The 24,051-nt window shown below is 50.7% G+C and overlaps 1 protein-coding gene and 1 long non-coding RNA gene across 4 annotated transcripts; one reads left to right on the top strand and one right to left on the bottom strand.

Moving 5' to 3' along the window:
* Positions 1-1,381: 1,381 nt before the first annotated feature.
* On the bottom strand, positions 1,382-12,439 carry LOC133229117 (uncharacterized). Of its 2 annotated transcripts, XR_009730483.1 has the most exons (4): positions 11,413-12,439; positions 7,236-8,651; positions 2,779-2,866; positions 1,382-1,761 (listed from the first exon to the last, which is right to left on the bottom strand). It is a non-coding gene; the product is annotated as an uncharacterized LOC133229117 (long non-coding RNA). The 2 variants fall into 2 exon arrangements; XR_009730484.1 differs by having other exon boundaries at positions 1,382-8,651.
* An 11-nt stretch (positions 12,440-12,450) lies between these two features.
* Positions 12,451-22,349, top strand: YWHAH (tyrosine 3-monooxygenase/tryptophan 5-monooxygenase activation protein eta). Of its 2 annotated transcripts, none has more exons than XM_061385471.1 (2): positions 12,451-12,819; positions 20,900-22,349. In XM_061385471.1, the coding sequence occupies exons 1-2, from the start codon at positions 12,733-12,735 to the stop codon at positions 21,551-21,553; spliced, it is 741 nt and encodes a 246-aa protein (XP_061241455.1). In that variant the 5' UTR covers positions 12,451-12,732; the 3' UTR covers positions 21,554-22,349. The 2 variants fall into 2 exon arrangements, with proteins under 2 accessions (XP_061241455.1, XP_061241456.1); XM_061385472.1 differs by lacking the exon at positions 12,451-12,819 and adding an exon at positions 14,503-15,436.
* The last annotated feature ends 1,702 nt before the right edge of the window (positions 22,350-24,051 follow it).

Genomic DNA, 24,051 nt, shown 5'->3' on the forward strand with positions numbered 1-24,051 from the left:
GGGCTCCCTGAAGCTCTTGCCCCTGAAACCCAGCCCAGCCACCTGGCCTGCCCTCCTGCCCTCCCAAGGGCAGGCTCTTGGAGGACACAGAAGGCGGGAGCTCACGCCCATCCCTCTGCACCCCAAGTGCCACACCAGTAAAGGGCAGGCTCAGGAGTTGGCATCAGTAAGTCTGCAGCATCCTCCCTGGGCCAGACACCCCACAGGAGCTAGGGAGATGGACAGGAACGTGTCCCTATAGCCCTGCCCTCAGGGAAGCTGCTGCCTGGTGGAGGAGATGGATGATGGACCACAAGTGAATAACTCGTGATTTCTGACAGCAGTAAATGTTGTGAACAACAGATTTCCCTGGCAGTCCAGTGGTTAAGACTCTGTGCTCGCAATGCAGGGGACGTGAGTTCGATCCCTGATCAGGGAGTTAGGATCCTGCATGCCACAAGTCACGGCCAAAAAAAAACACCGAGGACTTGTGGACTGGATGAGACAGGGTAATGGGACAGGGAGTGGCTGGCTGGGACATGGGGTTTGTGTTTCCTATTTCAGCCAGGATGGTCAGGAAACGCCTCTCTGAGGAGGTGATATCTGAGTGCAAAGAACTTGGATAAAGGCGAAACCATTGATAGGCAAAGTGTGAGGGGCCGTGGGGTTTAGCAATCCAATGCAACAAATGTCTGCTGAATCCCTAGTCTGCATCAAGGCACCAGGACAGACGGGGGACCTGCCCAGGTGCGGTGGGAGCCCAGAGGAAGTACCACCCAGGCCTGGAGAGCCAGGAAGTCTTCCATGAGGAAGCAATGATCCTTTGGAGGCCTGAAGGATGTCAGGTCAAGCACAGTGGGGCAGCAGAGGCGTGGAAACACCAAGATGGTTCCAGCGGAAGAACAGCAGCTGCAAAGGCCAGAGGGAGGGAGAGCTGGGGATTGTCTGGTAAAAGCAAAGAGCTGTGTCTGAAGCAGAGAGGGGAAAGGAGGAGTTTACAGGGCTTCCCTGGTGGCTCAGCTGGTGAAGAGTCCGCCTGCAATGCAGGAGACCCTGGTTCAATTCCTGGGTCAGGGAGATCCCCTGGAGAAGGAAATGGCCAGTATCCTGACCTGGAAAATCCCACGGACAGAGGCGCTTGGTGGGTGACAGTCCATGGGGTCTCAAAGAGTCACAACTGAGTGACTAAGCACGAATGGGGTCAAAGTGGGCCTTGGAGGCCAGTTAAAAGACTCCAGCATTTTCCTGAAGGTAGTCTGCATAGGATTGCTAGGTTTAGCAAAAAAAAGAAAAAATACAGGCTGTCCTGTTAACTTTGAATTTCAGATAAACAACAAATACATTTTTAAGTATAATTATAGGCACGCAATATGTGGAACATTCTTATACTAAAAACCATTACTTGTTGATTTGAAATTCAGTTTTAATGGGGCCTCCTGCATCCTGTCTGGAAACCCTGAGTTTGGGCCCACAGAGGGGTTTTACGCAGGGGATGACATGGTTGGATTTACATTTTGTGAAACTTCCAGGATTTGTGGGAAAACACACTGACGAGAGACTGGGAAGGGGGTGGGATGATGAGGCCCTGCTTTGTCCAGGCCAGAGACGCAGAGGACAGGGAACAGGGCCTCTCGTTGCGTCACCTGCCTCCATGCAGGTGGCCCTGGGTAAATCCCTCAGCTGATGCTCTCAGGTGGGTGACTAAAGACGAGGTCAGACCCCGGCTCTGCAGTGTGAGCCTCCGGGCTGGTCTGCTCCCTCCGGGGCCCTCGGCATCCTCTTCTGTCGAGTGAAGGGGTCAGATAGATAATCACAAGAGACGGTTCACAAGGGCCCTTCTGTTCCTGCCACCCTGGGCACTCTGTCCATCCTCCGTCTGACGTCTCTCTGGGACATTGCCCCACCACAGTGACAAGTCCAAACCCGAGACAGCTGGCTCCAAGTTCCCCTCCCTCGCCCCCTTGCTCTTTCTTCCCTTCCCAAATCACTCCAGCCAATGAATGCATGAAACACCCCCACAACTGGTTTGGGAGAAGGCACCCTGTCTGCTGAGGTCCTGCTGTGTGCTGGGCTGGGTCCTCTACATCACTGCTGGTGGTTTAGACTCTTGGTTGTGTCTGACTCTTAGTGACCTCCTGGACTGTAAGCCCTCCAGGCTCCTCTGTCCATGGGATTTTCTAGGCAAGAATACAGGAGTGGGTTGCCATTTCCTTCTCCAGAGGATCATTCCGACCCAAGGATCAAACCCATGTCTCCTGCATTGCTGTCGGATTCTTTACCGACTGAGCCACCAGCAACTTCCCGATCTACAACATTCATCTCCGTCAATTCTCACAAAAGCCTCTCGGGGAGGGTATCATGATTCCCATTGCACAGATCAGAGAACTGAGGCTCAGTGGTGCAGCTGCTGCCCAGCTGTGCAAGGCAAACCTGGGGTGGAGTCTGGGACCGGTCGGCGCCAGGGCTCTGTCCTCCCACCATCTCCAGGAAATGTCCCCGGGAGCCCCTAATCCCCCTACATTTATCGCCGGGGCTTGGTCAGCAGTCTCCTTGTCCCATGGCAGGCACGTGATACCCTGGCTCTTTTTGAGTTAAGCCGGGGGACTAAAACTTGTTGCTGTGATGCTCATCTGATGGGGGGGCTTTCCGGTTTAGGAAACTTTACCATCTGTGCCCTCCTCACGACCATGTGGGGACTCAGCATGGCCCCGCAGCCCTCCTAGCCTGCAGCTCTGCCGCAGTGGAGTCTTCATTAAATATTAACGGGGCCGCTCCCGGCACTGCTGTGACGTCAATTACCGGGCTGCTCTAGAGAGCTGTGGCCTCCTTTCCAAGGTGAAGCAGTGCCCGGAATTCAGCTGGCTCAGATGGTGTCCCTGGGGTCAGGCTGTTGGAGAAGATGCCACTAATGTAAGACGTGGCAGGAGTCCAGGAGCTTTCCTCCCATCTCTCCGGCTCCCTCAGGACCCCGGTGGCATCCTGATGCTGGCACGATGTGTTCAGTCATTCATTAGATATTTATTGAGCACCTGCTGTATGCCAAGCATGTACAACAGATGAGACGGTTAGATAGCATCACTGACTCAATGGACTCCAGGAGTTGGTGAAGGACAGGGAAGCCTGGCATGCTGCAGTCCATGGGGTTGCAAAAGAGTTGGACACAACTTAGTGACTGAACAACAAGTATGCCAAGCACAGGTCTAGGCTCTGGGGAGGCAGTCATGAGGGTGACGAGGTCCTTCATCACGGGACATTCTTGTCTGGTGGTGGAGAGGGAGAAACTCTCTTAATGTAGAACGGTAGACCCATGCTGTGAGCCAGGGCAGGTGCCTACCCCAGCCTGCCTGTGACCAAGGGATCCTCCCAGAGGAAACTAGGATTAAGTTAAACCCAAAGAAGGAGCCCATTAGGTCTGAAAAGAGGACGGTGAGGGTTTTAGCAAGAAGGACTAGGATCAGATCTCAGACCCGAGTTCTATCCCTCCTTGGTCATTTACCTGCAGCTGGGTTTCCACTGTACCAGCTGCTACGAGGACTCCAGGAAGCCACAGCTAATGATAGCAGAGGGTTTGATGCCCAGGGAGAACTCAGGAGCAGCTCTTATGAAAATAGCTCTGTGCCTTCATAGAATTCCTCACCCTGTCAGGGATCCTTACCCTGATTCGGGGAGCATAGAAACTGAGGCTCAGAGGGGGTGACATCACAAGCCCTGGGTAATATTGCGGATCAGACCCCAGCTGGACATAAGACCCCAGGCTCTGACTTGGGCTCTCTGACATTTTCCAGCCACAGGCAACCCAGCTGGGGTCTCAGCTCATTGAGACCCAGAATCCCATGAGAGATCTCAGTGTGAATTCCTCAGCCTTCTTTGAGGTTAAGGCTGCAGCTGCCCAAGGACAAGCCCAGGCTTTGGCTTTGTGGGGGGAGGGGGCAGGGCCTAGGCCTTGCTCTGTTGGGAATCTCCTGTGTGACTATGAGTGAATTTCCTTCCGTCTCTGAGCTTCAGTTCCCCATAGTTAACACTAACACCAGCCTGGGTCTCTGATCCTCACATCAGAGCTGTGGCAAAGGAATTATTTTTAATTTCTTGTTAAAGATGAGGAGCCAGGCCACAGAGCAAGTGGGGGCTGGATTTGGAGCCAGGTTCATCTGCCGGCAGAGCTAGCTAACCGCCCATCATGCAGTGTGGTCTCAGAGTAGGAAAGCCAGCCTCAGTTGTCTCTAAGATCCTTATTATTAAAAAAAAAAAATGCATTTATTTAGGGACTTCTCTGGTGGTCCAATGGCTAAGACTCTGCACTCCCAATGCAGGGGGCCCAGGTTCAATACCTGGTCAGGAAAAATAGTGAAAACTTAAATATTTGTTTATTTGGCCATGCCAGATCGTTTCAGCAGGTAGGATATAGTTCCCTGTTGTTGTTCAGTCACCAAGTTATGTCTGACTCTTTGCGACCCCATGGACTGCAGCATGCCAAGCTTCCCTGTCCTTAACTGTCTCCTGGAATTTGCTCAAACTCATGTCCATTGAGTCGGTGATGCCATCCAACCATCTCATCCTCTGTCGTCCCCTTCTCCTCCTGCCCTCGATCTTTTCCAGCATCAGGGTCTTTTCCAGTGAGTCAGCTCTTCACATCATGTGGCCAAAGTACTGGAGCTTCAGCTTCAGCATCAGTCCTTCCAATGACTATTCAGGGATGAGTTCCTTTAGGATTGACTGGTTTCATCTCCTTGCTGTCCAGGGGACTCTCAAGAGTCTTCTCCACACCACAGTTCGGGCCCCCTGTATCGGGAGCTCAGAGTCTTAACTGCTGGACTGCTATTATGAGTCTGTGATTCAGTGAGTTCTGTATGCTCCCCAGGCCTGCAGGGCCCAGAGATTTCATGAGGAGGGCATTTCGGTTTGGGCTGGTCCTCTGATGCCTCACGTAAAGGAGGTAACAGCGCAGTCACAAGTGCCAGGCAGGCAGCACCCACCCCCTTCCTCATCCTTGTTCCTCCTGGCATCAGCGGCCAGGTGAGCAACAAACCCACTTTACAGACGAGGAAACTGAAGCTCAGACAGGTGCAACGATTTGTCCAGACTACTTCAGCTACTGCAGAAGAGCTGGGATTTGAGGCCCCGTCAGGCAACTCCGGATCTTATACCCCAAGATACTGCAAGGTGGCCAAATTCAACCGGGAGACCACCTCCTCCTCACCGAAGCCCCCTCCTGGGCCCTGCAATCTTGCCTTCCTCCCTCAGCTCCCTCCTGTCTTATCTTCCACGAGGCTGCCAATCAGCTGTCAGCCAGTATAAAGCACATTCCCCTCCTGGAAGACCTTGGTCACTTACAAAGAGGGATCTTGGTGGTGGCATTTCTTAAAAAAAAAAAAAAAAAAAAATTTCCTTATCTGGCCGTGTCAGGTCTTAGCTGCGGTGCATGGGGCCTCGCGTTGCGTGGCACACAGACTCCCCAGCTGGAGTGTGTGGGCCCAGTAGTTGCAGCGCACGAGCTTAGTTGCCCTGTGGCATGTGGGATTTTAGTTTCCCGATCCGGGAATCAACCCCTCGTCCCCTGCATTGCAAGGCGGTTCTCAACCCCCAGAATCACCAGGGAAGTGCTTTGTAGCGGCATTTGTGCAGTAGGCACAAGGTGTGATCAGGTTTGATTGAGCATTCATGAAGAGCGGCACCCTGGACCCCTAGATGGTGAACGAAATGAAATGCAGGCTTGTCCTCTGGTGTTTACTTTTTACGCAGGAAATGCCAACTTCCTTTAGGAAGCAGCTGGTAAAAGTGACAAAAAGCGTGAACTTCGTAGTCAGAAAGGCCTGACTACGCAAGGGTTCACATCCTGACTCTGCCCCCATTAGCTCCATGACCTTGGGTATGAGAGCTTCCGTTTCCTCATCTGTTTAAATGGGTACAAGAGGACGCTCCCACATCACAGTTGTCATGAGGATTAAACAAGATTAAATTGCATAACACAGGGCTTGATGCCTAGTAGCTGGCCAGGAAATACCAATCCTACCAAGAGAAGTCCATGCAGGTGGTGGATACCAGAGTCATGGTGGGAGTGAGTGGAAGGAGAGAGTGCTTCTTGGTGGAGACCTGGGAAAGATCTTGAGAGGAGGTGAGCTTTCAGCTGAGTGTTAGACTTAGAGGAAGAGGTGAAAGAATGGGAAAGTCGGCAGAAACTTGCAGGCAGGGCCTGTGAACCCCTGGTTTTAGGATGTCCATACAGTAGGTAGTAGTTTGGAAAGGTGGGCCAGGGCCAGGTCACAAAGGGCCAGGCAGAGGGGTTTGCATCTTTTAAGGGTGAAAATGGCCTTCCTACCTATGACCCCAGTGGCCACTCAGGGCCATCTGCAGAGACCAGCCCCCTAGAGTCAGGCTTCTCCCCTGGCTTTGGCGATTCTAGATCCCTTTTCCTCCCGAGTCGGGGCCAGCCCACCACTGTCGTCTGGAAGCAGACAGAAGGCTGCAGCAATCTGCTTGCCTCCTACTAACATACTGGGGAGGAAAAGCTGTTTTTGAGCACAGTTGCCTGGCAGAGAACCTTGGTAGAAACTTATCAGCTCTCACCCTCACGTCCAAGTTTATGGTTCAAGCAGCAGTTAATGATAGTTACGTGCGCAGCTCAACAACCGAAAGAACTTTTCAGGTGCTCACAAGGTCAGGGCAGGCACAGGAAGGATGGTGATGGTGGTAGAGTGGGTCAGGATCCGGGTTCCCGCCCCCCGTTCCCTGTGCTGCAGTGGGACAATCTTAACCTCCTGGGCCTCAGCTTCTTCCTCTGTAAAATTGGAACGGAAATACCAAACCTTCATGTTTCTTCAGTAGTCATGTACGGATGTGAGAGCTGGACCATAAAAAAGGCTCAGCGCCGAAGAATTCATGCTTTCGAATTATCGTGCTGGAGAAGACTCTTGAGAGTCTCTTGGACTGCAAGGAGATCAAACTAGTCAATCCTAAATGAAATGAACTCTGAATATTCGTTGGAAGGACTGTTGCTGAAGCTGAAGCTCCAATACTTTGGCCACCTGATGCAAAGAACCAACTCGCTGGAAAAGACCCTGATGCTGGGGAAGATCGAAGGCAAAAGGAGAAGGGGATGGCAGAAGATGAGATGGTTAGATAGCATCACCAACTCAATGGACATGAGTTTGAGCAAACTTCAGGAGATAGTGGAGGACATAGGAGCCTGGTGTGCTGCATCCACAGAGTCCCAGAGAGTCGGACACGACTTACTGACTGAACAACAACACTGTCCTTACCTTGACTGAGTGGGAGCTCACTGGCCACTCGCTGCCCATGGCCTGCTGAGGAGTAGGTCCTGCTACCCTCTTCCACTCCCTGTGTAGATGTGGGCCAGACACTGGGCCTTTGAGGCATCACTGCTTCATCCTCTTGAGCTGCCATGTCATTTATGGAACTTCCAGTGGTGTCACACCCTAAACCTTCAGAGCTGGAAAAAAGACAGAAGCCTCCCATTTCATAGCCAGGAAGTCGAAGGCTCTTAGAAGGGAAGTCACCGCACTCCGGCTTTCCCTGGGCCACCACAGCCTCTCCCACCTGGGCCCACCTCCTGAGAACCACACAGAAGGCAATTATCCAGATGGCTCCAGCCAAAGGATCTAGAAAATTCTGGCTAAGAAACACAAGCTCCTTGACCATCTGTGGAACTGAAGCAGAAGCCTTTTTTGCTCTCATTTTAACTATGATTCTATAGGCGACAGCTTGGCCTTCTTCCCCAGAGCCAAGCTCCACTGAACAAGCTTGCGGGGGGAGTGAATGGGGGTTGCTGAGAACGGGGCTCCAAGCTCCCCACCAGCTCACAGATTGCAGCTACCAGGACATTTTCGCACTTCTTAATGCCAAAAGCTGCCGTGGAAGCCGATCTGCTCCCAAAGAGGGCTTTCAAAGAGCAGCAGGATACTCTGGCTGATCCTGAAATCTGTGTGCTCAGATCCTGAAATCTGACCTTCGACACAGCGGGTGGAAGTTGGTATCTGCAAAAGGGCCTGGCCAGTTGGCAGAGAGTGGGTGTGGGCAAGGAGGCCGGGGGTGACCGCCTTGACCACTGAGCAAGCACCTCACTGCTCTAGGTCTCCTTTTCCTCATGCATATGATGTGAGGACTTGGGGAGCTGGTCCAAGGGGGGTCAAGTGTTTATCCCCAAGGTAGGCAGAGAGCCAGCAATTAACAGCGAGAGCTGCTGCTGCTGCTGCTGCTGGTGATATCATCCCTGGCTTGTAATCGGCCAGGTCACTCAAGCGGCAGGAGGCTTGCAATTTGGGAGAAAAATAAAATTGAAAATTCTATCTAGGTGACACAAATCTGTGGGCAGGCGGCCCCTCCTGCTCAAGCTGGTAACCATGCCGACAGTGTGAACACCGTCTCTCCAGAACAATACTAGGGCTTCTTTGTAACACGTCCCTTGGTGTCCAGACTTCACAGGGAGCTCAGAGTGTCCCAGAGCAGGGGGAAAAAAAATAAAAGCAGGGCGTGCCTTTTCTGGGTCACCTATTCACTGGGCTCTGGCGGAGGGTTCTGGTGATGCTTTGGAAATCCAGTCCCGCGTGAGAAACAGTCGTTACCACTGGCTCAGGGTGGGGCACGGCATGGAATTTTCTACAGCTGTGATGGCTGGTGCAGGCGGGGTGGGAACTTGTTCTTGCTGATCCCCAATCCTAAGAAACAGGGTGGTCAGTTCTCCTGACAGGTGGCTTTCCCAAGGGTGCTCATCTGGTAACCGGGAGAGCAAACCCAAGCCCAGATCTCCAGATCTCCGTCACACACGTAGCAGTGGGGAGAGTGTTGCTCTGTTCCCCGGGTGAGATCCTGCTAGGTAAGGATGCAGCGTACTTGGCCCCTGCTCTGGGCACCTGCTCCGAGCTCGAGGGGCCACACAGTGTGTCTGACCGTGATCATCAGTCCCCATCCCCGGGTTCAGCGGCCCTCTTGGAAATTGCTCAAAAGCAACGTTGCTTGATGGGACTTTGAGCTCTAGGAGTAGGTAACCTGTCTAAGGTGGTCATCTTGGTCTCTGTTTACCAGACTTTAGGGAGCAGGCAGCTCTCTCCTGAGGGTGAAGGAGATGGATGCTGCTAAGTGTTTAGGCTACAAGAGGGAGGCTTGTGTGTGCTTTTCACAATCTGAATGACCGCTAAAAGGGGAGTCACACCTTGACCCCTTCTCAGCTACACCTCAAGACATTGTGGGGCCATCAGGCCCAGGAGGTGGATAGATTTGAGCTTGAATCCTGGGTCTGCTGACTACCAGCTGCGTGATTTTATTCAAGTCATGGAATATCTTCAAGCCAACTTCCTCATCTGTTAGATGGGGATGGAGGTCCTACTGACCTTACAGGGACTATCTTGAGGGAAAAGATATGCCCACCTCTGCAAAGCCCCTGGCCCAGTGCTGGCAATGAGGTAGAAGTTCCCTTCCTTTCAAGAGCAGGCGAGGATGAAGTCACCCGGGATAGGGCAGAGGGCCTGGGCAGAGCTCTGAGAAGCCCTAGCATTTCTGTGTAGGCTGAGAAGATGAGCCCACACAGGAGACGGAAGAGGGGCGGCTGGAGCAATATAGAGGAGCCAGGAGAAGCAGGTCACGAAAGCTAAGAGGAGAACCTGCTAAGGAGGGGTGAGCAGTTGTGCCAAGTGCAGAAAAGAGGGCCAGGAAGGGGAGGACTGTGCAGTGACCCTGGACTGGTGGCCACAGCCAGGGCCAACTAGGTGGAGGAGTGGGTGTAGAGCCAGAGTACACTGGATTGAGGGGTGGGTGGGAGGTGGAGACAGTGATGTTTTGTGAGAAGTAAAGAAAAAAGCCTTATGGGAGAACCAGTGTTCCCCATATGACATGTATGAATGTCAACATCAGTTACTTAGAATGCCCCAGTCTACCTGATTTTCACTGTTTTGAAATCACTCTCAGTCCAACATGATCAGAAGCCAGAAGGGCTCAAATCTGTCTAAGGACTGGAAGGAACTATGGAAGCACCGCCCAGTGCTTGCCCTCCTCCTACCTCTCACAGGAACCCATCCTCTTGGGGCCCCCAATGTATGATAAATTAGTATCTATTACTCTCTGGGCTTCCGTGGTGGCTCAGACAGTAAAGAATCTGCCTGCAATGCAGGAGAACCAGGTTCGATCCCTGGGTTGGGAAGATCCCCTGAAGAAGGGAATAGCAAACCACTCCACTACTCTTGCTTGGAGAATTCCAGGGACAGAGGAGCCTAGGGAGCTACAGTCCATGGGGTCACAGAGAGTCAGGCACAACTGAGCAATTAACAGTCACTCATCACACATTTTAAAGATATTCACTAGGGGAAAGATCAGCCTGGTTTGTTAACCTTGATTCCATTTGTAGTTAGCAAAGGTGGCTCTTCAAAGCATGGAGAAACCTGGGGTGGGGGCTTCCTTCCAGACATACACTCAAATGCTGTGTCATGGGTCCTCACGGCAGCATCACAGCAGGAAGAAGGCAGCCCAGGAGTAGAAGACCTAGTGTGGAGGCCCTGGCTCTGCTGGCTGTGCAAACTGGGGCCAACCCCTCCTCCCCGAGACTTCAACATCCCCTGATGCAGGATGAGGGGTCAGACAGTGGTGAATCTAAGGGTCCTGCCAGCTCTGACATTCCAGGATTTCTCCTACTCTACAGTACTTTAAACAGTTTTAGTTCTACAGGTGGTAGACAGGTCCAGAAAAGGACCCCTCTACAGTCCCTCTCTCTCCCTTCTTTTCAAATAATTTTTAAAATTTATTTTTGACTGCCTTGGGTCTTCGCTGCTGCTCTGGCTTTTCTCCAGTTTTGGTGAGCGGGGCTACTCTCCAGTTGCAGTGTGTGGCTTCTCATTGCAGTGGCTTCTCTTGTTTCGGAGCACAGGCTCTAGGGCACATGGGCTCAGTAGTCGCAATTCCCAGGCTCCAGACCACAAGCTCAATAGTTGTGGCACACAGGCTTAGTTGGCTCTATGGCATGTGGGATCTTCCAGGATCAGGGATCGAACCCATGTTTCCTGCATTGGCAGATGGGTTCCTTACCACTGAGCCACCAGGAGGCCCTCCCACCTTTTAAAAAGTATGTATTGGCTGCGCTAGGTCTTAGTTGTGGCATGGGGGATCTAGTTCTCTGACCTGGGATGGAACCCGGGCCCCTGCAACGGGCGTGTGGTGTCCCAACCATTGGACCACCAGGGAAGTCCCCTTCCTCTCCATTCTAATGCATCTGACCCTGCAGAGCAAGAATCTGGACCCAAAATATCTCTTCCATGTCTCTGGTACTTCTCAATCACCCAAGGGTAAAGCCTCAGATCTTCAGTCTGGCATTGAAAACACTCCATGATCTTGTTCTATTCAACCTCAGGTCCCACTGCCAGGACTCTCTCCTCACTGCCAAGCCCTCGCCCTTGCTGGACCCCACTCCCTAAGACCTTTTCCCTGACTCACCTCCTTCAACGTCTGGCCCACCTGCTCTTGAGTACTTAGGTCTCTGATTCTCAGAGGCAGGCACTGTATCCTGCTCTGTAGCTACTCCTTTCCCCAGTGCTGAGCATGCAGTAGGCACTCAATAAGATCCTCAGCGAGCAAAAGGTCCCTCCCTTTTCCTGCACCTCCCTTGGCATGTTTTATTAAGTCTGGCCAGGCTTCAGTCACTGGGCTTTTCCTCCCTTCCCCAGGGCCTGGCACCAGGGGTCCTCAGCGTGGAACACCAGGACTGGGCTCAGTGAACAGCTGGTCCACTCTCCTCTTTCCCACAGGGGGAATCGTGCCACAACTTACAGGCGGTGGAACCTTCAGCACGTCACTATTCTGGCTTTGAAAGATGGGGAAGCCAGCAGCGCCCACGAGGGTGGGGTTGTGAGCATTAAACAGCATATGCCTGCAACGGCCTATACCACCAGGCCAGCTCCTGGCAGGTGTGTGGTGTTACCCGTTCCAGCGGGGCCTCTCAGTCCCTCCTCCCGTGGTGGAAGGGATAAGGCCACCTCCCAGGGCGGGGACCCCGTGAGTGAATGTGCGTGGGGCTGTCCCCAAGACCGGACCCCACCCCGCCCGGCCAGCGCGGACCCAAGCGCAGGGTGTGGTCCACAGAAGCCCAACCGCCAGGCTGGGCGGGCGCGAGTCTGTCCGCCCGCCCCTCGGGCACGCGGCCTCCTGGCTCTCCCAAGCACTAAGTGTATTTGCTTTTGGGTCCCTCCTCAAGCCAGACGTCTATCCTGAACTCCGAGCCGCCTTTCCGGCTGGGGCCGTGACAGTGCGCGGCCTGCGAGGCCTCCGTTACCGCGGCCCGCGGCCCGCGCCCCGGCTCCGCAGTCCCCACCCCGGGTCTCCCCTCTCGCACCTCCACCTCTGCGGCGGTAAAATGCAGCACTCGCACGGCGCCTGCGCGACTCTGGGGCGGGGCGGTGGCCGCAGCTATTTATAGAAGGTGACGTCACCTTGAAATAGACCGTTAGGGCCGGGCCGCCCTTCCCCCCCTCCCACTCGCGCCGCTCCGCGCCGCCCGGCCCGGCAGCTCCCACTGCGCAGGCGTCCTCCCGTCCTCCCATCCCCCCCCGCGCGGCCGCCTGTCCTCCCTCGGCGGCGTCCGCGGCGCGAGCCACAGAGCGCCGGGCGAGCCAGCGAGAGGGCGAGAGGCGCTGCTTGCTGCCTGCAGCCTCGGCCGGCCGGCAAGCCAGTGCGCGTGCGCGGCGGCGGCCTCCGCGGCGACCGGAGAGGACGCGCGGGCGAGCGAGCGGAGCGGGAAGCGAGGCCGGGCTCAGCGACATGGGGGACCGCGAGCAGCTGCTGCAGCGGGCGCGGCTGGCCGAGCAGGCGGAGCGCTACGACGACATGGCCTCCGCCATGAAGGCGGTGAGCGCGCCGGGAGCCCGGGCGGTCGGCCGGGGGCCCGGCGTAGGGGAGGGGTGGGCGGCCCGGCGGCAGCCCCTTCGGGCCCGGGGCGAGCCCGCCGCCCGGCTGGGCGCGGCCGCCGGCCCGCAGCCCTCGCTTCCCGCGCCCGCCGCGCGTCCCGCCATTTCTTGCGGCCGGGCGGGGTGGGGTCTCCAGGGAGGGGGCGCAGCGGGGACCCCGCGGGCGGATGGGGGGCGCGGCATCCCATCTTGGAGCCCCGAATGGGGGAGGGTTCCCGGGGGAACGTGGGGGACCCGCATTCCTCCTCCGGTCCGTTCCGCCAGGCTGGGGCACCCCCTCTCGCTTTCCTCCATGCACCCCAACTTGTAATAAAGAATCACCTAGTGAGTGGCGCCCTGTCTCCACTGGTTTCCGCTGCCACGACCCGAAGTCGGTGTAATCCCGATGCGCTTTCGTTCGGCTCGCCGGAACCACTCTAGTTCCATCCTGCCACGCCCGGGGTCCGCTTTGTGTGCTGAGACCCCTACCCTGCAGTCAGGCGAAGGCGTGGGGCCCCCTCCCATGTCGGATGCCCGTCTGCCTGGAACCCCAAACGGGTTGCGACTCCTGGGCGAGCCGAACCCATGTGCCTTTGCCCGCTCGAGATCCTCGGAGACCCGCCTGCAGCTCCGTTTCCGGGGAAGGAATCGTGGCCGGCCACACCCTGGCCAGTGCCTTGGATTAGACACCACCTGCGTGTCTGAGACCTAGAGTTCCAGCGACCCCCTCACTGCTCTGTCTCCTCGTAGTATTTCATGTCTTCTCTAAATGAACATTACTTCTCTCTGCGTCAAGGTCACAGGGCTAGAGCCACAGTGGGCAACCTGCCCTGTTCACCCGGCGCACAACCTCCTGAGACGGGGGCGGATCCTCTGGGGCCCCACCCTAGACCTGCAGACTCAGATACTCGGGGGGTGGGACTCAGAGCTGCCCTTGACCCATCCCTCAAGGCAAGTGCCAGTGGGTTTAAGGTCAAGAATGACTGTCCTGGGTTATTTAGCTCCTTTGCCCTTTTTTCCTGGCTTGGGAGAAGATTTGGTACTGAAAAATCCTCAAATACAGTGGCTCTCTAAAATTTCAGAGTCATGTGAAAAGCTCCTTTTAAGGCTTTTGTTATTAATACAAACTCTGTTGTTGGGGTCCAAATTTAGGATTATCCAGATAAGGAGGGTATTTGAAGCATTATCTTTTCCATATCCTCCACATCATACCTTGAACCAGGTGTCTGGAAACTACCATCACCACCGCCCATTTGTTGACTCATTGGTTATCTCCAGTTGAGCCCAAGCAGGGTGTTATGGGCTAGATAAGAAGGAGCTTTTCATCCACGCCAGGGACGATGTAGGTTTGGAACCTGAAGTCTATGTAATTCTGAGGGTCTCATAAGAAAAAAGAAGATTTAATAATTTAGCAGATTTTACAGAAATAAGATTGACTATGAGTGCATTTCTTCGCAAGGAGTCCTGAGCTTAATCTTTGGGATAAAGCCACTTCTGTCCACTCAGCAAGCCACACTAAAGTGGGCCTCTTCTCCCTAGTCACTGAGTGGCACTGGGGTTGTGCAGGTTGAGGCTGCTCTCTGGACGTTTTAGTGAGGCCCTCCCCTGCCCTGCCAGTGGGACCTGAAGACTGCAGTGTTGGAAGCCTTTTGGGGACTAAAAAAGGAGCTGGAAACAAAGTGATTGAGATTATGGGAAAATGACTAGAAGGCAGTTGTGGAGCTGTGGGAAACAGGAAATTTGAAATGAGAAGTAAGGAGAGAGTGCAGAGATGTAACAGGAAAGGAATAGAGTTTGCAGAGAAAAAATAATTGGTTTTCTGCTCTTTGTAAGCAGGCTTGAAAAATGCTTTCCTGTAGCCTCCTACTTGTGTCCACAGATTTTCTATGAGACGTTAAGGTAGGATTTTGCAAACGTGTATTGGAAACATAACATCGGTATCAGAAATAATTGGTGGGTTGGATAGGCTCCTGAAAATTGAATCCAAGCTCTAGTCATCTCAGAATTGTGAGACCAGTCCCTCAAGGTAACTCCTGCTAAAACGAGAACTTTTTTGGTCAATATGCCTGTTTCTTCTATTAAAGAAAAATTTTTTCTTATCTAAATTAATGGATATATTTATTGGAAAGGACTCAGCAAGGTCAGTGGAAAACTTTCTCACATTTTACCTAAGTTGATGTTTGAACGTTAAATTTTTAGTGTTATTTAGAAGGCTTAGTCCCTATTTCACTAATATCCTAGGCCTGAAATACGGGTTTTGGGAGGACTTGGGATTCTGTTAACTCTCTGGGTTTATGGGGGTTCTCTTCAGGGCAGGTAAGTAGACTGCTGTAAGGCACCTGAGTGAGGGAATGCTCTGATGCAGCCACTCTGTGACCTTGAAGCGCACATCTCTTGTCTCCTGGTCCTCTGAAGGGCAAAACTAGTTATGTTGGTGTTCCTGTCAAATGAGTTTTTAGCTTTCATTTTTCTAACTTGTTTTCTGTTTCCTTTATCATCTAAATGATACCTAATAATATTGCCTGCCTGTAGTGACTGATGTTCCTTATGCTACCAGCGTCACCTGGAGGAGGATGTCGGTAAGGCCTAAAAAAAAACACGCATGTTGAAAACAAAGGTGTTTGTTCACATCAGTTGAGAGCTGCAGTTCCCTGCCTCATCCCCTAATTTGAAGAGGCAAGAAATGTTTTTGAAGTTAAGTAAAGGTGTATCTTCCAGCTCATCTCACACCTAGCTGCTTACATAGAGTGAAACAGTGGAAAGAAAAGTTGTGAAAGATTCGGGAACACAAATCCTTTTCAGACCAGGCTTGGAATGATCTTATACAGTTCATCACCTCATAAAATGAGCCTAGTTTCTCATGAAAACTATAAGATAAACCCATAATGTGGGATAAAAATATTAATGCATAAAACTAAGTGATCTAAGGAAAGAGTAATTGATCAGATAGATTTCTAGTGAATACTCATGGATAGACATCATTCAGTCATGTCACTACCCTTAGTCATACTGAAACGGAGGTGGCAATCATGAAGTTATAAAATGTCAAAATTATTTGGCATGGCGTGGTGTGTTCTAATATTGTTGCACAGTCATTGACAAAGGACGTAGAGAAATACACCTGAAGGACTTGAAGGCTATCTGTAGAAATCTTAAGTGCAGGCAACAAAGCTGCAGCTTTTGAGGCCCAGCCCAGTGCTGTAGCTGTAAGATCTCAGGAAGCAGGGAGTGAGGAAGTGCTCTGTGAAAGGTTAGAGCAGGCTGAGTGTCCTAGGCTGGGACTTAACCCATGTTGCAGATATGGAAACAGGATGATTTTGAGGTGGACCAGAACTGTGATCAGTGTGGCATCATACAGCCACATTGGTACTACTATTTGAAATGTGCGTGAACCATCAAGCTGTGTTGCCCATGTAAGTATCACTTTGTCTTAACAGCTGAGGAAGAAAGAGGGCTCTGCATTAGTCCTGCAATATTCTCAGTTAAAAGACATTCACTTGGTGAGCAGTTTACATAGCTTTGCTGCATTGACATGAGCTGTCCCCATCTGGATTTGGGGTTGCTAAATTATCCCCAAAAGAGCTCCCGCTGTCAAAAACCCCACCTTTCCTTTAAAGAAAACAAAAATATATTTTCTTGTCCTTGTCTGGAACTTAACACTAGTGATAAGACTTCAGTGTCACACTTTACAGAGATAATGATGGGGGGGGGTGATACCCCAAGTGTGTGTTCCATGTTACAGTTCATCAGGTTTATTAAATTTACTGTTTCACCTACTAGGCACTCAGTAAAGGGTAGCTTTGATTCCATGTGTACGTTCTCATTTACTCTTGAGAACAACTCTGGATGGATCCTGTTACTAACTCCATTTTACAAACGAGATTTGAAGAGAGAAATTTCCTCAAGGTCGAGCTGTAAAGTGAAGATTTCGGCTCTCAAGTTGAGAGCTCTCCCTTTAACCCAGTGATGATGCCCCATGAGGCTGAGGGATCAGGTTTCTGTCTCGTATACTTTCTGGTCCTTTAGCCATTGTCATCATTGGTCACTTAAGTTCCGAGCCAGTCACATAAGTGGGCTTACTGAACAAATAATTCCCTCTATTAGGTAGAAGTCATTTATGTCAAGTTTAATTAAAAACAGAATCTGCCTCTTATGGGTCTTAGCTACAGCAGGGGAACATAACTGGATTATGCTTGGTCTCTTAAAGACCAGTTTTTTTTTTTTTTTAAGCGTAGGAAGCAAAGTATTAATTGAATTCCTGCTCTGACTTGAGAAGTGCAAGACTATGTTAAATTATAGTTTTAAGAGATTGTTTCTCCATATTGTGTTTAGTATATTTTACAATCCTAGAGACCCCCTAAGTTTCAGTGTTTAGGTTGGTCAGATTCTCCCAAGTGTCCAGGTTGAAGCCAGTCAAAACTGCCCCTCCTGCTCCTCGCCCTGCAGTGGCGTCCCCTCCTTAGTGGTGGGCTTTGGCACTTCTGTGGTTGGAATCCGCACAGCTTCTGAAGACTTCAGACCCGGTGCCTCAGGGCAGTAGTGTGCAGTAACCCTGTTCGGATGGGGTTGTATTTAATGCCGGTCACGGCCCATGAAAATGTCTACTTAAAGCCCAGAGCAAGACAACAGTGGTTTCTTAATGATACAAGGGTAGCTATTTTGACCGATAGTGAGCTTAGAGGGAATAGTCACTAGCTGAACTCACCTGCTGTGAGCTCAAAGCCGGGTCCCTTCCCGGCCTTGGAGGACCTGCAGCTTCTGCCTGGTGAGGACAGAAGGTGGTCTTTCCAGGTCAGGGCAAATGGAGACCAATGATGGGTGCCTTGCCAGTGGGGCACCAGGCAGAATCCTCACTTTGGGGGGCATTAACTTGGGAAAGAATCAGCCTAAAAAAAACCTTTCATTCTTCAAGGTCACTTTTCTTTTTTAAAAATCTATATAGGGTTCTGCCAAAGAGGCTTAAAGACTATCATGTAGTTATGTTTATGTAATTGTTCTTGAGGGTTTTTTTTTTTTTTTTTCTATTGTAAACTTCTATATCAAAAGCAAGCTTGTTGGTAGCATGCGGGTGTGGGTGGCTGTAATGAGTGGTAGGAGTGTATGTGGCCATGAAGGATGAGAAGGCTTCTTGGGGAGGAGGAGTATCTAAACCTCAGCTTGAGCCATGTGGTCTGGCAGCTCAAGGGTGATTTTTTTTTTTTTTCACTTGTTTGTTCAGTGTTACTTTTGAGGTTGGATGTTTCCCAGATTGAGAACTTTTAAGTTTTCCCAAATAGTTCAGGCGCTATTTTTGGCAGCAGGTCTATTTTTACTCACAAACACATAGCTTATTGCCCTTTGAGTTAGTGGGAGGAGGCCCTTGGGGATTGTTGAATAAGCCAATGGTGTCACAAGAAGATAAATGAACTTGTAACTAGCCAGGTCATTGGATGCTTTCAGAAATGCCATGTGGTCCAGAGCAGAGAAGCGTGAAGGGAGCTGGTGCAGCCAGAGGCTCCCTGGTGAGGACAGACATGAGCAGAATGACTGGCAGGGAGGCCAGTCATCAGAGGAGGTGGGAGGAGAGCCTTCCCAAATGGGAAAGCTTCAACAGTCTTAAGGTTTTCAGGAAGCATCTAAGTAGGATTACCTGCGGTGGGGAGTGGGGCAGGAGAACCAGATGGCAGAGGGGCAGTGAGCAGAGGTGGGGGAGGCCCTCAAAGCTGGCGTGGCCATGTGGGGACTTAGTGTCGGGGGAGGGGGGGTGCTGCTCTGGGCACAGCTGGCATGTGATGGACATGAGAGTGTTGGAACCAACATCAGAGGAGAAAGAAGGCTGAGAATCCTTGTCTAGGTCTCTCCTGTCTCGAGAATTCCGTGTCTACTCTTTCTGTTCCTAATTAGCTGTTTGGAAACTTGTGATCCTAGAGATGCAGGAAGTCATCTCTGCCGAATCCACAGGTGGCTGTCCCGCTAGGCTCCTCTGATGGTTGCTTGGGACAAGCAGTTCCTACTTTCCTGCCCTGCATCGCATTGCCCTCAGGATCTACCCCTCTTAGTGGGTGACCAGACTTGTCTTTAAGTATCCTGGCTCCTGTATTTTGGAAGTTGAAGTGTTGAGAATTCGCACTAGCAAACATTAGCGAAGGTTATTTGCAGTAAGTATCAACAGCCAAGACTGGCTATAAATCTTGATTTACAACAGGCCATCGGATTTCACCTCAGTCTATAATTTTCCAATCTGGGGAAAAGTCCCAATTTTCTTTAGTTATCTGATCAAGTAATAAAGCTAGCTTCCTTTCAAAAGTTTGCTTTTGTTAGCCAAGTTGTAATCCAGGAGTATTAAAAAACACTATATTTAAACATATGCAGTTGTTTCCTAGTTAGGCCCTGGCTGGGGTTCTGAGAACAATGCTTGTTTAGCTGTTAGTCACACTCAGCTGATGCCGATAGTGATTCATTCAGACTGGCAGGCGACCAGGTGATCGTTACATAAACACTGACACTCCTAGGCCCTAGTGTTTCTTGTGAAGGTGTCATTACAAATATTGCCCAGTAGCCTTTTTTGGCGGTTTATTCTGGATGGAGAAGGGATCAGACCTGTGGATTCCTGGGACCCACAGATGCACCCCCATGGTACAGCACCAGCCTCAGGCCTTCACCGCACCTGTTACTGTTCAGGAGAAACAGTCCTAGGGTTTTAGAGCTGAAGAAATCCTTGGAGGTTGTTTGGGCTGGCTTCACTGATTTGACTTTTGATGCCCAGAAAAGTTGTATTCTGTTGAAGGTCACACAACTAGCTCAGGCTATGCTCCAGATGTCTTAGGATTTTTCTGAGTAATGATACTGCCTCTTATACAAACACTGTGTGATATATAAATATTTCAGGTATGCACTCAATTTTAATGATATACTCTGGGGACGTATCTTGAGGTGTCTTTGCAATAGCCCAACAAAAGCAGTTTTATTGGTCACGGGATGAAGTATATTATATAGTGACTCCTTATGGATGTCACTTGCACTTTAATATCAAGTGGCCTTAGTTGGGATTTGCTTACTGGAAGATCTGAGGAGCTTTCTAAATTCTGTTCTTGCCTCACATTTTGTTTTATGCAATATTGTCCTAGAAAAGTGTCATTCTAAAGGATTCAGGCATTCTGAGATTTGTCATAGTATTTGAGATAGAATTTTGATTTATATGGGTTGCTTCCATAAAAGGCCAAATTATCAGGAAAATATAAAATCTTTTTATACTTACAGTAAAGCAATATGAGTATGTGAGTGTCTAAAGGCAGTCTTTGGAGAACACCAGTGGGGTTCCAGGTCTTGAGGGACCTGGGAATGTGGATGAGTAGAGAATAGGGGATTACTTCAGACCTGTGTGGACACCACTCCTATCTGTGTGATGGTACCGAGGAGCCCAGCTTGTGGGCAAGCCTCCTGGGGAATGTCGGGCGGCTTGCAGCTGAAGATGCTGTGGAGAATGAAGTGTGGTTGGGTTGATGGACTGGGCAGAAGAGAAGACCATCCCCGGCTAAGGTCTTGTAGCAGAAGAGGAAGAGTCCTGGGGATAGGGAAATAGGGAAAGTTAGAAGAAGGAGGGTGTTTATATTTTGTCTGGGATTTATTGAGGAGGGAAGTGGTGATAGACAATTGCTTGTTTCACTTTTTAAGAACTTGGCACAAGGCCTGAATTATGAATCTCTCAAAGTTCTTACTGCTAATATATTTGAGTTGGTATCTGCCTCTTCTGTTAGACTGTAGTCTCCCTTGAGACTATAGGGTCCTTGTCCAGTTGGTTTTTCTTGTGTGGCTTCTCTAATTCTGTTTCATTTTGGATACTTTTTGTCCATAGTGTGCGGCATGTAGCATCTTAGTTCCCTGACCAAGGGATCGAACCCGTGCCCCCTGCACTGGGAGCATGGAGTCTTAACAATGGGATCACCAGGGAAGTACCACATAATCCTGTTTTTCAGGAGGCTTGTTGACGGGGTTGAAGGGAAGATCTCTCTCCCAGGTTTTCGAATTTGGGTCTCAGTGTTTATCTTTTGGGGATGTTGCAGGTGACTGAGCTCAATGAACCTCTCTCCAACGAAGACCGAAACCTCCTCTCCGTGGCCTACAAGAACGTGGTTGGTGCCCGGCGGTCTTCCTGGAGGGTCATCAGCAGCATCGAGCAGAAGACCATGGCTGATGGGAATGAGAAGAAGCTGGAGAAGGTGAAGGCCTACCGGGAGAAGATTGAGAAGGAGCTGGAGACGGTGTGCAACGACGTGCTGGCGCTGCTGGACAAGTTCCTCATCAAGAACTGCAATGACTTCCAGTACGAGAGCAAGGTCTTCTACCTGAAGATGAAGGGCGACTACTACCGCTACCTGGCCGAGGTGGCTTCTGGCGAGAAGAAGAACAGTGTGGTGGAGGCCTCAGAGGCGGCCTACAAGGAAGCCTTCGAGATCAGCAAGGAGCACATGCAGCCCACACACCCCATCCGGCTGGGCCTGGCCCTCAACTTCTCCGTGTTCTACTACGAGATCCAGAATGCGCCTGAGCAGGCCTGCCTCCTAGCCAAACAAGCCTTCGACGACGCCATAGCCGAGCTGGACACACTAAACGAGGATTCCTATAAGGACTCCACGCTCATCATGCAGCTGCTGCGAGACAACCTCACCCTCTGGACGAGCGACCAGCAGGACGAGGAAGCCGGAGAAGGCAACTGAGCGCCTTGGCCCGCCCCGCCCCCGCCCCATCACCACCAGTCCCCTCTCGCCACACTCACTAAGTATCCAGTGCTCAACCTATCTGTACGGCAGCACAGCTACTCAGACCTGCTGTCCGCCCCCGGGAAGCAGTTCCAGATAAATTAATTCATGGGCATCGCTGGACTGACGGTTGCTTTGAGCCCACAGGAGCTCCCTTTTTGGATCGTGCAGACAGGTGCGTTCTGAAGGAGGCATTGTCGTTTGCTTGCCTGTCTAGGTGAATTGCAGGCGAAAGCCTCAGAAAGTTAGAGAGGAGAATTAGCCACACAGGCTACAGTTGGTATTTAAATGGTCCACTTCAAACCAGCTGCTAGTGTTTTGTTAAAGCAGTACATCTGTGCATGCAAAAGTGAATTCACCCCTCCCTCTTCTTTCTTAGCTAATGGAAAACCATTAAGGGAAGCTGGGACGAGAGACCACTTGCTCCTTTCCATCAGCTTAATAATTAACTTTAACGTGAGGTTTCAGTAGCACCTTGTTCGCCTCTTTAAATTATGACGTGCACAAACCTTCTTTTCAATGCAATGCATCTAAAGTTTTGATACCTGTAACTTTTTTTTTGGTTGCAATTGTTTAAGAATCATGGATTTATTTTTTGTAACTCTTTGGCTATCGTCCTTGTGTATCCTGACAGCGCCATGTGTGTCAGCCCATGTCAATCAAGATGGGTGATTATGAAATGCCAGACTCCTAAATTAAATGTTTTGGAATTCAGTGGGTAAATAAAAATGCTGCTTTGGGGATATTACCTCTATGTGTATGGTCTTCATTTCTCTCACTCTTGAAGAGCTGTTGCAGCTCCCTGCTCTGAACCCTGATTCGATCTCTCCAAACTCCAAAGCATTTCTGGAATAGGGAGTCTGTGCCCCCTGATTCCATCACAGGTTTTGCGGCATACACATAAGACTCATGAATTTTAAGTAGTTTTCTCTGAACCCAGCTAATGTGGCCTCTCTGGTCCCCTTTTCCTGTTGCTGGTTCCTTTAAACGGAAGACCCTAGTGCATCTTCTGAGGCACAGCCCCTCTGGAAGGTGGGTCTGTGTGCTGACTTCAAGGATGTAGCTCCAGCCACCCCACAGAACGTTGGTTGCTTTTTAACACACAAAGTAGGTACGTGTTCACCATTTTTCTTAATATTTTTTCTGCACTATGTGGAATAAAATGTTAACTAGGGACACAGCTTGGACACCCAATACAATCTTTAGCAATCATTATTAAGAAAGCTCTGAGTATTCTTTAAAATAGGGTAACAGAACTCCATCTGAGTTTTAAGAACAAGAAAGGCCTGGCCCCTAGTGTACTCCCCGCGCACCGCCCCCGCCCCCCGCCCAATCTGCCTCCTCCCCAGGCTGCTCCTGAAGCCCTGTGTCACCAACTAGACCCTTGAACTCCAGCCCCTTATGATTTCTGGCACTGCCAGCCTGGTACTCGGGACTGGATATGCTTGTCGAGCGGGTTGGTTCAGTCACACGAAGGCCCTAAGCACCTTAGGGCCTTCTCGACTGAAGCTTAACGCTAGGCTGGTGAAGGTGGCCATGCCCAGTCTCTCTGTCCTTGGTCCTACGTTGTGGAGCACAGAACTCGTCAGCACGGACACTTAACCTGTTTTCTCATCCTGATAGACCCAATGATAATGAGTTGTCCTCAGGAAGCTATTTCAGGTTGACCTAATTGCTAGCAAAAATCATTACTGAGTTTTGCTTCAATTAGTAGGTCAGGTATTTTAAAGCTACAAGCTTTATGTGGCTAAGGCACTTGGCTTTGATGAAAATACTTCAAATTTTCTAATTTGAAGTTTCTAATGTAAGTTCTTACATTAGGAATGCCCCTCACAAAAGGGGATTTAGAAAAAGCATTCACATTTTCACTTCACAGCCATCTTATGAAAAATTGTGTTCCCTTACAGGGGGAGGAAATAGGTGCAGAGCTGGCGGACCTCTGGAATCATAGGACAGCCTCTGCCCATGACCTAAGGCTGTCTTCATCCACAGTCTCTGATTCAGAGTCCTAACTGCCCCTGGTGGGCCCCAGGCAGCCGACAACCTTCTAGGTTCAGGTCCCTCATCTAATTTGGAATAAAAGTTTTAATTCAACTCTTAAGTACCATGTGCAAGGCATCCTCTTGGGTCTGGGAACATGGTGTGGGGAAGTATGGACACATAATTCCAGTCAACCCCACAAGTAATAAACAGGGTTCTTTGAGAGGACCTGAAATTACACATGATGTAAAGCTGAAAGCATCTCTGTTGCGTGGTCTCAAAGGCTTCCAGTTCTGCATGCTCTGATGTTTTAAAACTTGTCAAGATCAAAGGAAAATGATAAAAAGCTTGTCAAGATAAATTTATGGAATGAAATAGGATCATCTCAGTGTTACCACAGGGGAAATGAGACCAGAGAAATGAATAGAGTCACACTGCAAAGTTAGTGCCAGAACCGAGGTTAGCATTCAGATCCC

The sequence above is a fragment of the Bos javanicus genome, chromosome 17 (genome assembly GCF_032452875.1).
Source record: "Bos javanicus breed banteng chromosome 17, ARS-OSU_banteng_1.0, whole genome shotgun sequence".
In the NCBI taxonomy this organism is placed as follows: domain Eukaryota; kingdom Metazoa; phylum Chordata; class Mammalia; order Artiodactyla; family Bovidae; genus Bos; species Bos javanicus.

Bases quoted from the DNA above. Each gene is read 5' to 3' on its own strand.
- YWHAH (XM_061385471.1), top strand. From the start codon at position 12,733: ATGGGGGACCGCGAGCAGCTGCTGCAGCGGGCGCGGCTGGCCGAGCAG. The intron at 12,820-20,899 runs GTGAGCGCGCCG...GGGATGTTGCAG, and splicing joins TGGCCTCCGCCATGAAGGCG to GTGACTGAGCTCAATGAACC.